General features: G+C 35.5%; 1 protein-coding gene across 1 annotated transcript in view; it reads right to left on the bottom strand.

Moving 5' to 3' along the window:
- Nucleotides 1-52: 52 nt before the first annotated feature.
- Nucleotides 53-14,210, bottom strand: part of LOC149948394 (uncharacterized) — a 64,950-nt gene continuing 50,792 nt past the window's right edge. Inside the window, exons 3-9 of the mRNA XM_090173393.1 lie at nt 12,331-12,585; nt 7,608-7,886; nt 6,403-6,455; nt 6,221-6,318; nt 4,915-5,524; nt 2,759-2,884; nt 53-2,693 (exon numbers count right to left, since the gene is read on the bottom strand). Coding sequence (XP_090029519.1) covers nt 786-2,693; nt 2,759-2,884; nt 4,915-5,524; nt 6,221-6,318; nt 6,403-6,455; nt 7,608-7,886; nt 12,331-12,585 — 3,329 coding nt within the window. The 3' untranslated portion in view covers nt 53-785. The remainder of the gene's footprint in view (nt 2,694-2,758; nt 2,885-4,914; nt 5,525-6,220; nt 6,319-6,402; nt 6,456-7,607; nt 7,887-12,330; nt 12,586-14,210) is intronic.

Raw genomic sequence — 14,210 nt, 5'->3', positions numbered from 1 at the left:
ATTAACATTTTATCACATTTCTTTAATAAAAAAGAAAACAATTACACAAATTACTTAAATATTCATTCTACTAACAAACAATTAGTTTAAAACCACTACTTGAAAAGGGGTATGGGGAGGTAGTATCAAGAATGATGAAGATGGTTTTTGCGAAAAATATTTTTTTTCGTCAGTAGTTAATTTACTGACTGTGATTATCACAGAGTAACCTTTAATTTTTTTAACTTTATACAACCACTCATAGCATTCTTTGTTTAAACTAAATGGGACTTTATGCAAAACATTGAATTTCGTCTTAGTTACGCATCAATTTCTTATTTACAGGCAATGATGATGAGGAAATGGCTAAAAGCTGCTTTACTTTTTTTTATAATTTCCTAATAAAATATTTATTTTTTGACAATCTACAATTGCGCTGGCCCCTTTTAGGTTTGAAGAATAGAATTTAAAATTGGTAAAACAGTAAAATTTTGGGCTTCAGTTACAAGGTTTTACGTTACCATAAAACAAACTGAGCTAAGGATATATTACAAAAATTTATAATATGGCCAGTTTGTTTAAATTATCATAAAATGGACTAGTAAAAAAATATGGTCCCACATCTGGTTGCATTTTGGTCTGAAGCGGAGAAAATATACGTCTAAAGCGTTATACGACAGTTGAACAAATTGTTAAAGTCCGATAAACTTATATCAGGCTTTTGATTAAATTAAAACTGCTAGTTCTCAACTGCAGTACAATGACATTTAATGAAAATAATTAACTAAACAATATTAAGCTTGAAACTATTTAGAGTAAGATTGATAATGTTGCATTTCTTTATACATCATAGGGTAAATGTGTGGGGCAAGAGCGTACGGTATCTGTCCCGAAAGCAAACCACGTTCCACTAGTTCGCTGTAAGCGGCTAAGTTTTCATTCGGTGACCGTGGACCAGTAGGTAAAGGGGCGCTGGCGCGATGAGGGGTGGGAAGATGAAGCATCGACTGGTTCAGGGGAGGCCAATTACCAGACTGGTAAGTTTGTCCCGCTTGCCCGTTAGTGTACTGTTGGTAAGCCGCGTACTCACTGGCCTTTCTTTGCAATTGTCTCTGATGCTGGGCTATCAGTTCCGACTCTAAAGCGTACGGAGTTCTGGTTTCGTTCAAGGGTATCAGCAAGGGCGGTGAACGGTTTTCACTCCTGCGTACAGCGTTATTGGCTTGAGCTTTCTCCCCATTCACCGATCTGGTTAAATTAAGACTAGTAATTGGCGTTTTGAGAGGGGTTAATATGGTCATTCTCTCCGTCAACATGGGTTCGGTGGTGATTCCGCCACCGGGAGACGGCGGGGTGACGTTTTCAATCCCCCTAGCTTCGTCGCTAAGGGTCGTTAACGGCAGGGTTTCCACCTTTCGTTTCTTGACGCTCAAATCCAAACATTCGCCTTCGGTCACGGGTAAGGCTTCGTAAGTAGGCCATTCGCGCTCCATCGACGTCAAATTGGAAGATTTTCTCTTAACACTCAAGTCCAAAACCTCGGCCTCGCACGGATTCGTATCAGGTACTTTGTTAGCGTTGGAGGCTCTCGGGTAAATCGGCCTGGCTGGAGCCAGGGCCGTTGGTACTTGTATCGGTCTTTGGTAGTTTGGCAAACTATTAACAACTGGTAGACTATCTTGTCGCCTGGGGTACGCGCCAGAGTCCCGATTAGTTTGTGGAGCTCTTTCTTTAGGGTACGGCAATGGCTTGCTCATATTTTTACTCGATGGCTGCGGCTGTTGTTGGAAAAAACTATCGGGTAGGGCTCGAATGGGTAACAAACTGGGCATTTCTTTACGCGGTGTGACCGGTAACGATTCGGTTTTGGCGTAAATATCGGGGGCCTTGAGTTGGGAAGCTCCGGAGCGACTGGACGCGGAACTAGTTCTGAGTGACGCGATATCGTAACGATTTTTTGACGAGCCGTGATGGACACTACGAGATCTGGAAGATGAAGGAAGGTGGGGTTGTTGAATCCCCCGCGGCGGGATGGACTTGCTGCTGGACATATGGGCTGGCAATGGTTGAGAGCCCCCTGGCGGAGGCGATTGTATCTTCTCAGTGTGCTGGATGACGGAAGGTCTCGGTTGATTGCTGAGGGGGGAAAGTGACCGCGAAGAGATACGACCATTCGGATGAGGCTGTTCTTTGGCATGCTGCTGCTGCTGCTGCTGATGATGATAGGGAGATAATCGGTAAGTATTCTTGTCCGGAACTGGTTGACTATGGTGATAATTGACTTTGGTCGAATGCTGTTTGTTGACTGACGACTGTGGTTGGTTGGTAGTATTGCCAAAGGAAGGGCTGCAACAGTTGGGGTTGCGAATCCCGCACGTGATGTAGCCGCATCCGGCCGGAGAAACGCTGGCGATCGGCAACGGCTTCGAAGACTCGAGTTGGTTCAATGACGACGGTAAATGTCGCGGAATCGCGTGTCTGGACGCGCCGTGAACGTTCGCCGGCGCCGGAGAGAGAGACGGCGCTTTGCCCAATGACGGTTGCGCTGGCGCCGGTTTATGGTGCGCGTAATGCGCCGGTAAGTGACCCGGAAGATGGTGATGGTTGTTTTGTAATGGCATCTGAGAGTAGCCCAACTTGGCCTGCTCCAGATTGCAGTTGGCACAGTCGCCCGGTTGATCCGGGATGGTTGAAGGACCAAAGTGACGATGATTCTATACGACAAAAAAACTCAATTACCTCGTGAAATAGAAGATATTATCGCGAGTAAATCAATTACCGGTAATGGCGAAGTCGAAGCGCTCTTGCTGCCTTTCTTAATCCAAGTCCTGGCCATGGCGTTCTTCCTCCTAATTTCGTTCCAGCGTCGTTCTTTCTCGGAAAAGACATTGTCCCGAACGCGTTGCTGTAAAAAAACAAACAAACGTGATCTCTCAATCCTACATACACTCGCGCAATCATTCCGGGTCCCAGGGTTTTTTACAGGATGGCCAATTTTCGAGTGGGGTTTTCCAAATAGTCGGGTTTCCTGTATACGAGTTCATATTCTTTCGAAAATAGAAAATTTTATAACGCCAAAGAAATCGTCGCGTTCATTTTATTAAGTTAAGCTTCGTGCGTATATTAAATTTTCGTTACAAGCCTACCGACTGAGTTTTAAATTGAATACATGAAAGCTGTCTGCTCGTTCAAAATTCTCTTCACAACAGCTGACAATTTCAACCGGAAAACATGTAGCGTTTTCCATTTGACTGCTCTCGAGCGCTCTAGATCGCTCTAATCAACATATGTTCCATTTGTGTGCTCGGATCTGCTCCAATCAAGAATACCGTGTTCCATTTACTGCTCTCGGGTACTCCGAGATTGCCCAAAATCGATCTGCCGATTTCGACCGATCAACGGATCGAGATCCAGATTGGAACAAATTTTTGCGTGTTCCTTTTAGTTTTTACTTTTTTTGGCAAAAATGGCAGACCAAGGGCCTGTTGCAAAAGCCCTAGCCAAAGTGCTAGCCCATTGAATTTAACACGTGTGATTCTAGCAAAGCAGACTTTTGCAACAGGCCCAAAGACGCGGAAATTCAAATTACTAGCAGACGAAAAACCAAAAAGCGCGGGAATATGTTCATGGAATGTTCCATTTGCGGTTTTACTCTAGTCGATCGGGGTGAGATCTATGACGTCAGAGACAGATTCGGAGCGAATCTCGAGCAATCAAATGGAAAACGCTAATAGAAATTCAAAAGCCGTCTGCTATTTCTTCACATATTTAGTTGAAGGATATTAAGGCAGATGTTAGTTAGTTTTATCTTTCAGGAGGCGCGTGCGAAATTGACGCTTCAATAAAAGATACTCGGTTTCTACTCCCCTCTCCAAATTCCTCTCGGAAGGAGCTATTTCCGGTCGGTCGGTTAAACGGTTAGAATGGCTAGCCACAAAGTCATATTTAAGCCAATTGGAGACGCGTTTTTGCCCTCATGAGAATTTTGCGTCAGATAAGAAACGCGTCGGCTCACGTGTATAAGGAACATACTAATGTTTATTTTCGATAATATATTTTAAGGTAACATATATAATGTTTTTAAAACTAAGTATAAGAAGATAATATTATTATTATTATCATCCTCTTATGGTATAAATAATTAAAATTATATGCAATATTTTTATAATACCAGGCAATTTTAAAGCTTCTCATGGAGGCAGAGTTAATTCATTTCGTATAAAATTATCTTTTGGAAAAAGATGAAAACTCATTCCTTTAGAACTAAACATATTACTTTTGCGGTACGGTATGCAACAAGTGTTTCCTTTTAACCAGGTAACTTTTTTGGCATGTTAAGGCTTAGCAAAAAACTGATGCTACGTTCGAGAAAGTTTCCAGCTTTCTATTCACCAAGCACTATATAAATAATAACTTATGAGTCCTGGCTGTCGGAAATATTACTTCTTGGCAATTTCTGGGAAGATGTTTTATTTAAGCGCCTATTGAACGAGCCCTTCTGCATTGAAATATTAAGCAGCGCGCTTTAAAATATAACGCTTTTACAAGTATGTCTTGGTTCTCTGTATTACTACTTCTAGGCACATCGCTGAACAGGTTTTATTTAAGCGTCTATTGCCGCCGTTTGTCCGCGCATCCCCGTTGGCAAGACCCGGGCTATCCCCTAAATTTAAAATGAGTCTTGCTTACATGCCTCCGCCCCTATTGTATAATTAATTTATATTTTATAAAACGTTTTGAAGTTAAAAATATTTAAGTAGTCTAATTTATTAAAATATAATTTATTAGCTCTTTTAAAAAATAATTTATAGTAAACACCGACCCGACCAGGGTTTTCGAGTTTTTTTCTCTTTCCACCCGAACCGTAACCCGACCCCGACTAATATCTCAACCCGTACGATCCCCCCAAAAAGCGAAATAAAGCTTAGTACTAACCTTCTTTTGACCCACAATTTGACTAGCGAGGGATTCGGCCACTTTCTGCTCCTCCGCTTCCTTAGCTTCCAAAATTTCAACCTCCGAGTCTTGTTGTCCGCCTTGAGAGCAAGAATTCTCCAGCTTGGGCGCGCTGGTGACTGCCAGTTCCGCTTTACACAGTTCTTTCAAATTATGAACCTTTGGTAGGAAAGCCAAGGGTATATTGCCTTCGTCGTCACTTCCGGCCGATTCGTCGATGGAAAGCTCGGGCATATTTTCCTTCTTCATTTCGGGAACTTCCATCTTTACTGGCAACACCGCTACACTGGATTCCTTAATTTCCACGATTTCTACACTGTCCTCTTTGACACCGAGCGTCAATTCTACTATTTGCGGTATTTTTAGTTCGTCGTCCACTTCCGGTTCCGTTTTAACAACGAGGGACTCCGGGTTTTCAGGAGTATCAAACGCGTCTCCGTCGCCGCTCAAACTGCCTTCGATATCGTCGTCATCTTCGTCGTCCATTAAATCGTCGTTGGAGCCGTCCAAATCTTTCTTAGAGCGTTTCTTTGGTAATGGAGTCTTGTAGTCCTCGCCATTCAAGTGATTTTCGAATGGTAAAAGTAACCTTTAAATAGAAAACAACTTTGAATATTTCTAAGGCCTCACGAGGTGCAGTAAGCTATGGACTCATTAATACAGGTATTTTGAAGCTTCACTAAATACTACAAACGATTATAAACATCCCTCTACCGGCAAAAAATGAGCAAGGAGGATAGGAAGGGAGGCGAAGTAGGAGGGATGAACGCGCCAGCATTTTTGTAAGAAGTTTAGCGCGCGCTCGGCGGGAAAATTTCGGAAAAATGGCGGCAAGATTGCGGCCGCTACGCTACGTGTTGCCGCCATTTTTCCGGAATTTTCCCGTCGAGCACGCGCTAAACTTCTTACAAGAATGCTAGCGCGTTCATCCCTCCTACTTAGCCTCCCTTCCTATCCTACTTGAAATGAGTAATTTACTCTGCGCATGCGTTACGGCATCGCGATCCCGAAAGGTTGCCTTTGAAAAGTTTTTGCGTCCTCTTTTTGAATTCAAAATTGTGATATCGTTAAGAGCCGTAAGGTGACGTAACTTACGTTATTTTTAAACATGGCCGATAGTTGCGATACCTACGCACACGCGCAGTAACTGTTATGCCAATTTATGCCGGTAGAGGGATGGGAATAAGCGTTTGCCCGTTTGTTAGAGAAATTCAGTGGCACCCAGACGTTCCTGTATCTATTAGTAGAAGCGTGACTCGCCAAGGCCTAAAATATCGGACGTTACCTCTCGTAATGTCTTCGGGTACAAGTTGCGGCGCTCGTGCTACCTGGATTTCCTCCCATTTCATCGTAAACGTGTTTCCACATTTTGTTACAGGTAATCTTTGTACGTTTAGAAAAAAAAGGTTAGAACTCCAATTGTTTTGTCGAATAAAGGCGGGAAATCGTTAAAAATATGAATATTACTTTGTGGTATCCGCCCAATCTTTGGGCGTATTTGTAGAAAAAGAAAAGGTCAACTGTAAAAGAAAACAATGAAAAATCGTTTTAGTATAAATGTTTCGTAGGCGGAAGACATAAGGGGGGGGAGATACTATTTAAAGGAAAACTATTTATATTTAAAAAGTTTAATAAAAGTTAGATATGCGAGGTCAAATAATGGTTTACGCCCTTTTAAAAAACGATATTTTCAAGATAATATTCAGTTAAATACCAATATTCATCTTGGAGAAAAGCTAATTAACTCTTAATTGAAATATTTTTTCTAGAATCTAAGCTAGGAAGGCGCAAAAACTGGCGCTTCGTGCGTAATTTAAATTTTGGTCAGAAGTATCAGTATCGCCGCCTACCGACCGAGTTAAATAAATAAGAATTTTTTCAAGAGCAGACAGCTCTCGCACATTTTAAGTTCAGCCTAGCTCAGACCACTTCTATTCAACACAACTAGTAATCTTATTATAGTATGTTGCCATTGAGAAAAATTCTCATCGTAGTTTTGTAAAAGACGAGTGATGTGACATCTGTTGTCTGTTTCTATAAGCTCCGAAGGTTCTTATTAAATTAATGTTTACTTTAAATACTTAATATTTTAATGTTTACTTTAAATACTTAATATTTTAATGTTTACTTTAAATACTTAATATTTTAATGTTTACTTTAAATACTTAATATTTTAATGTTTACTTTAAATACTTAATATTTTAATGTTTACTTTAAATACTTAATATTTTAATGTTTACTTTAAATACTTAATATTTTAATGTTTACTTAAGTTATGAAATATTTTGTTTAGTTAAAATATTAAATATTTGATGTTTACTTAAAATATTAAATATTTGATGTTTACTTAAAATATTAAATATTTGATGTTTACTTAAAATATTAAATATTTGATGTTTACTTAAAATATTAAATATAACTAATTATAACGAATAATTATATTTAAAAGGCACCTTATAAGTTTAAATTAACAGACAAATGGTGGCGCCACCAATATATATTAACTGTCGTAAGGTGACGTTACGAGTCCCGTTGAATATGTAAGTGGTTTGGGATCCTAGAAGCATTTCAAATTTAAAAGTCGTCTGCTATTTCATAAAAACATATAGTTGACGGTTATTAAACCAGATGGCGCTATTTTTCTTCCATAAAAATCGGGAAATAAATCGTACTTTGTTTGAATCCTAAATGGGGAACCCTGTGAATCGGCGTGTCTCTCTCTTGCATGAACTTGAAAAGCTTATCCAGGAAGTCCTTCTCCTCTTCGGACATGTGCTTCTTGACGTTGTTGCCTTCGCCGTTGGACGGCAATTCCGAAGAAATCATCTTGGGGGAAGATTTGATTTCCTCTGACGTAGTGGACTCCGAGCCCGGTGATTGGCTCCTGGCCGACACAGCCGGCACGATATTCTTCAAGCGTTTCTTTTTCGCTCGATTTTTAACGCTGGGCGCTACAGAAAGTTAATACAAAAAAGTGTTACGTTAAAAAATGTTTATTGGACCATAAGCGTTTTTCTTTCGGATGGGCCTACTTGACAAAATTCAAGGCGGTTAAACGATACGATCGGTTCAGATATAACTAGGTTAAAACTTTACAATATAGGGGACCCGTTCGAAAGAATGAGAATTATCGATTACGAATAATCGACCGAAATATCGATTAATCGAAAGGGAACGCGTATTTCAGAAACAATACTTTCGGGTAATTATCGTTGAACGCGAAATAATGATAGGATTGAAAATGTGGCTAAATTTCCTTATAGCATTATTCCAGGTTTGAATTCGTTTCTGTCAAGAGTCAAGGAATTTTCTTGGGGCGAGAAATTCTTTCCAAGTACAGGTACATTGTCAATTAATTAATACTTTTCAATCCACTTTTCGTCCATTACGAATTAAAAGGGTACAAAATAAGCTATTGGTAAAAATATATTTCACACATTTTTCTATTTGATTCACATAAGGATTACACCTAAATTAAAATTTATTAAATTTATATTTTATTAAATTTATTGTAAACAAATAATTATTAATCGCAAATTTAATTGATTACTATAAAAACGCGAATAACATTTTATAAGAAATCGTTAATCGACCGTTCCAAATTAACTTTTTTCTAGTTAATCGATATTTTTATAATAATAAAAGAATTCCATATTTTTATAATAATAAAAGAATTCCATATTTTTATAATAATAAAAGAATTCCATATTTTTATAATAATAAAATAATTCCATATTTTTATAATAATAAAAGAATTCCATATTTTTATAATAATAAAAGAATTCCATATTTTTATAATAATAAAAGAATTCCATATTTTTATAATAATAAAAGAATTCCATATTTTTATAATAATAAAAGAATTCCATATTTTTAATATAATAAAAATTCCATATTTTTAATATAATAAAAATTCCATATTTTTAATATAATAAAAATTCCATATTTTTAATATAATAAAAATTCCATATTTTTAATATAATAAAAATTCCATATTTTTAATATAATAAAAATTCCATATTTTTAATATAATAAAAATTCCATATTTTTAATATAATAAAAATTCCATATTTTTAATATAATAAAAATTCCATATTTTTAATATAATAAAAATTCCATATTTTTAATATAATAAAAATTCCATATTTTCATTATAATAAAAATTCCATATTTTCATTATAATAAAAATTCCATATTTTCATTATAATAAAAATTCCATGTTTTCATTATAAAAGAATTCCATATTTTTATTATAAAAGAATTCCATATTTTTATTCTAATGAAATTCCATATTTTTAAAATAAAAGAATTCCATATTTTTATTATAATAAAAGAATTCCATATTTTTATTATAATAAAAGAATTCCATATTTTTATTATAATAAAAGAATTCCATATTTTTATTATAATAAAAGAATTCCATATTTTTATTATAATAAAAGAATTCCATATTTTTATTATAATAAAAGAATTCCATATTTTTATTATAATAAAAGAATTCCATATTTTTATTATAATAAAAGAATTCCATATTTTTATTATAATAAAAGAATTCCATATTTTTATTATAATAAAAGAATTCCATATTTTTATATATAAAAAAAATTCGAAATTTTATTTATTATAATAAAAGGATTCGATATTTTTATTTATCATGAAAGAATTCGATATTTTTATTTATCATAATAAAAGGATTCGATATTTCTATTTATTATAATAAAAGGATTCGATATTTATTTATTATAATAAATGAAATCGATATTTTTATTTATAATAAAATGAACCGATATTTTTATTTATAGTAAAATGAACCGATATTTTTATTTATAATAAACTTAGCAAAAACATTAAATCTAGTAAACATTTTATTATATTATATATAAGCTTAATTCGTTCCAAAGCTATGTACGGGTCATTAACCTGGGGAGGTTGCAGTAATTATCTGTTACTAAACATGGAAAAAATTCAACGTAAATTTGTAGATCAACTATATTATTTCTTTCTTCGAAAACACTGCAGATATAATTACAAAAATATACTTAAAGACATTGGATTAAATACCCTTTCCACCATTCGTGAGCAAACTGAGCTAATATTTATGTTTAAACTAACAAATAACATTACACTATGCTCAAATCTATTACCCTATATCAATCTATGTGTGCCTAATTATAAAACAAGAAATTTTAATTTGTATAAAACCGAAAAAAGCCAATTAAATCCAATTAATAGAGTACTAAACACTGTAAATAAATATAGTGGCAAAATTTATATTTATAATTGCAGAATTGCCCATTTAAAACAAGTAGAATATTAAACCTCTCATTTATATACTCAAAATACACTCAAAATACACTCAAAATTGTTTAAATTGTTTTGAAATTTTCCTTTTTTTTTATTCCACAAGTAACATGTATAATTTTGTAACTGTGTGTTAACTTGCTGATACAACCCTGTATTGTTTTAATGCACATTAAACCACTTTTTCATTTCATTTCATATTTTTATTTATTACGAAAAATATATTTCGCTTAATGATAACATTAGACTTACTATAAAAATATTTAATTTTTCAATATTACTTTTATTAATTTATAAATATGAAAAATATAAGTCGTTTAACGATTAATATCACAACTTAAACACTAAAATTAAACTTTCTATAAATAAATAATTTAAAATTGTGTTCTTTAATAATTACGTTGTAAATACGGGGAAATAAAGGTAGTAGTAAATCTATCGCGAGCAGTTCAAATGACGCGGCAATTTAAGCGAGAATGTAAATCGCGCGGGTCCAGGTCGTTCACATACTTGAAAGGCCGAGAGAGAAGCTTCACCCAAAAAGAGGCACAAACAATGCCACCGAGAAAACAACGCGCATATTTTTCAGGACTCAACAAAACACGCGCGATTTGGGGCTAAAATATTCGGAGCAGCTGTATTTAGAAATGTATCATTATTAAGAATAAAGTGGGCGAAAGCTGGCTATACGGTTTCCCTACAAGCCCCGGAATAAAAATTCATTCAACCCGAGTGCAATTTATCTTCATCAAGTCGCGAACCGATTTTCTCTCTTTCGCCGGTGGTCATTTATCCTTGACCGAAAGAAATTAAGCGCGTGTGTTGGAAGGGTTTTAGGCGATCCCAAACGGATACTAACACTTTGCGCTGTGGGAAATTAAGGGCTGGGTAGAAAATACCTTCGTCTAATCGTTGCGCGAAGTGTACCGGAATTACCCAGCTCGTATATTTATAGGGATTGAATGTAGCGCGATTGTTGCGTGTTCACGCGAAAATTCAATATTTCAATAAGAATTTAACTCCGTCTATGCGGAAGATGGCGCCACGCAAGATTAGGTTACGGACCATCCCTCGCTTTTATTAACGGCGCGCGACGCATTCTCGGTACCATGTTCTCGCGCCGTTATTAAATAGAAGCTGCCTCCTATTGTCGCGTGGCGCCATCTTCGACACAGACGGAGTAAAGTTCTTCCCCATTATCCTAACGAGGATGTCAATCAAGATTTAAAATAATTTTATTTAAATCGTATAGAGTATTTCAATTTAGAAATAACAAATGACGAAAAATACACATTTTAAAACACTTACTATACAAAATTAAAAGAAAACTAGGCCGTTGAATAGTAATTTATTTTACTTGAGATGTAATTTAATTTTATAATATATATTTGATAAAATATACCCATTATATTTAGACTGGAGAAAAAGCTATTGTTAAAAAAGTTTCTTCATTTTTATTAATATTAATTATTAATGAAAACCTAATAAGTGACAACCCTGTGAATCACACTCAAGCTCTTTGAAAACCGTATTGAAAAAAGGACAGTTGGGTGTGGAAATTCTAGGTAATCACTTAAATGTCCACCGAATAGTTGGAAAAACTCTGGCCAAATTTCAGTTAGCTCCTCCCCATCCATCATGCGACTCACGAATTCCTTCCCACTTCACAAAACAAGTGATTCTGTAGCCCCCCCCCCTGTAAAACTAACTTTCAATTCAGAGAAAATGCAATTAAATTTCATTATTAATAATTTAATAGAGATAAATTTACGTTATCGCTGACAGTCAAATTATTTAACAATTTGTCAAGAAAAACAGGCATTAAACTTCAAAAAAACCAACAACCCTGGTTTATACTTCCTCCAAACAGTAAACTCTAATCATAAATAAAAAATTTAATTTCCATGGGTTATGTTAATATAATTGTTTATTTACTAAAAGACAAATAAAACTTGGCATTGAAACAATAATGTACTTTATAATTAATCAAGTTTAATAAGTACCTAGATAATTACGTTTTAAATAGTAATTTATTTTAATAAACTGACTTTAAAATGGCATATATCGAGTGGTGAAAAAGATTGTCGAACTTACCAAGATGGTCGCAATTGTTGAGGTCATTGAAGAGAGCTTCGTGGTGGAAGGTTTCTCGGGAGAAGAGGACGCGGGTGTTCTTGGAGGTGACGGCGAAGCCCCCCAGAGCCTCGATCAACGAATTGGCCACCCATTTCTCCAATTGACGACCTCCCAGTCGCAGCATCAACGCTCGATAACGGCAGTAATGAGGGTACGACAGCACAATTACCGACGCCGAATCCATCCCGGCCGTATCGTCGTCCTTCATCGGACCTGCGAAAAACAATCGGACACTTCCGTAAATATATTGCTTTGAAATTCCCTTCGCAACTATCAAAATTAAATATCATAAATGAATGTAAATATTTTAACTTTAATCGTAGCTACCAGGTTTAACAGAAGCTAGGGGCAGAGTCGGGGGAAAACCAAAATCACAACCAGGGGGTTTTTTTGGTTTAAACTAAATAAACCTGATTTAAACCGGGTTTATTTAACAGGGTTCGTACAAAATTTCCGGAATAAAATTCCCTGGCATTTCCAGGTTTTCCCTGACTAAATTGCCAAATTTCCCTGACCATTTTTGTAGAATAAATTTATGTTTTGAGGTAAAATCTTGAAAAATGTTAATTATGTATTTTTAAGACATTTTTCAAAAATTTATTTTCCGGATTTATTTTTGGGGTAATTTTAAAATTCCCTTACTATTTCGGACCATTTTAAATTTCCCTGACTATTCCCTGACCATTGGGAATCATTTTCAGATTCTCTGATTTTTCCAGGTTTTCCAGGTATTCCAGGTCGTGTACTAACCCAGTTTAATATAGGCTGATAATATCAGCCGATATCAACAAAGTTATCTATCATAACTGTAATGTATGGGTATATGATAAAATAATTGTAAAAGACTTCAGTACACTGTCATACCATTTTATTCTAAATTTTCATGAAAAAGGTTTGCAAGAGCATATCCGAATGTGTTTATTTTCATTTTACGTGATACATATTTTCTATCACAAATCAAATATCGTTGTTTCTTATTTGTTTACACTCGTAACCCCCGGTCTAAAAAAGGTGTGATCTAGCTTCTGAAGTCTGGCGTACGAGGCACGGCGAATCAAATAAAATATTATTATGAGAATTTTCTTATTTTTAAATGTTTTTCTGAAAATATTTTACTAATACCGGTATCGGCCAATATCGGCTTCGCTTAAGCCGATATTGGCCGATATCGATATTAGAAAAATAGGCCGATATATCGTTGCATCCCTAGTTTAAATGTATTGTCTTAAATGCGTATTGTTAGGTTTGACCTGATACCAGGTATTTTAAATTAGCATTTAACTGAAAACAGTCGTGTACTATCCACGAAAAGCAATAATGCGTTAAAACTAATCGATTTTACGTACTGACAGAAATTGGTAAAAATAAACTGTAATAATGGTAAATCCTTTAAAGTCACTAAAAATGGCTAGTAAAAAAATCCCCAATTTAAAAAATAAAATATTGCTCCGCGGACCGGGCGGCACGGATAATCAATCGACAATAATCGAACCTTTCCCCCTCCCAAAAAGAACGTATTTATTGAACGATTATCTGACAAAGAATATTCGGGGTTTCGAGGGCTAATTTATTCCTTACGGCAAAGGCCCAAATTTGTTTTTGCTTTCTTTAAAGAGAACTTCTTTCAATTAATTCCTCGCACGTATTTTGGGCGGGTACCGACGGGGGGAGATTTTAAAATTCACCTAGTATCGTGGTCGAAGGTATGGCTACCTTCTACCCTACTTTAGCTCCGCTGTCGGCTGACGTCTGCGAGAGTTAATAATGATGGAAATGTTACCAAGTTAAATTACTGGTTTCCTTCCATGATTTTAAAAGGATTTTCGGAGCATATATAA

This window comes from Leiobunum rupestre, chromosome 4 (assembly GCF_980474605.1).
Source record: "Leiobunum rupestre chromosome 4, qqLeiRupe1.1.hap1, whole genome shotgun sequence".
In the NCBI taxonomy this organism is placed as follows: domain Eukaryota; kingdom Metazoa; phylum Arthropoda; class Arachnida; order Opiliones; family Sclerosomatidae; genus Leiobunum; species Leiobunum rupestre.
This window is presented reverse-complemented; position numbering and strand designations above follow the sequence as displayed.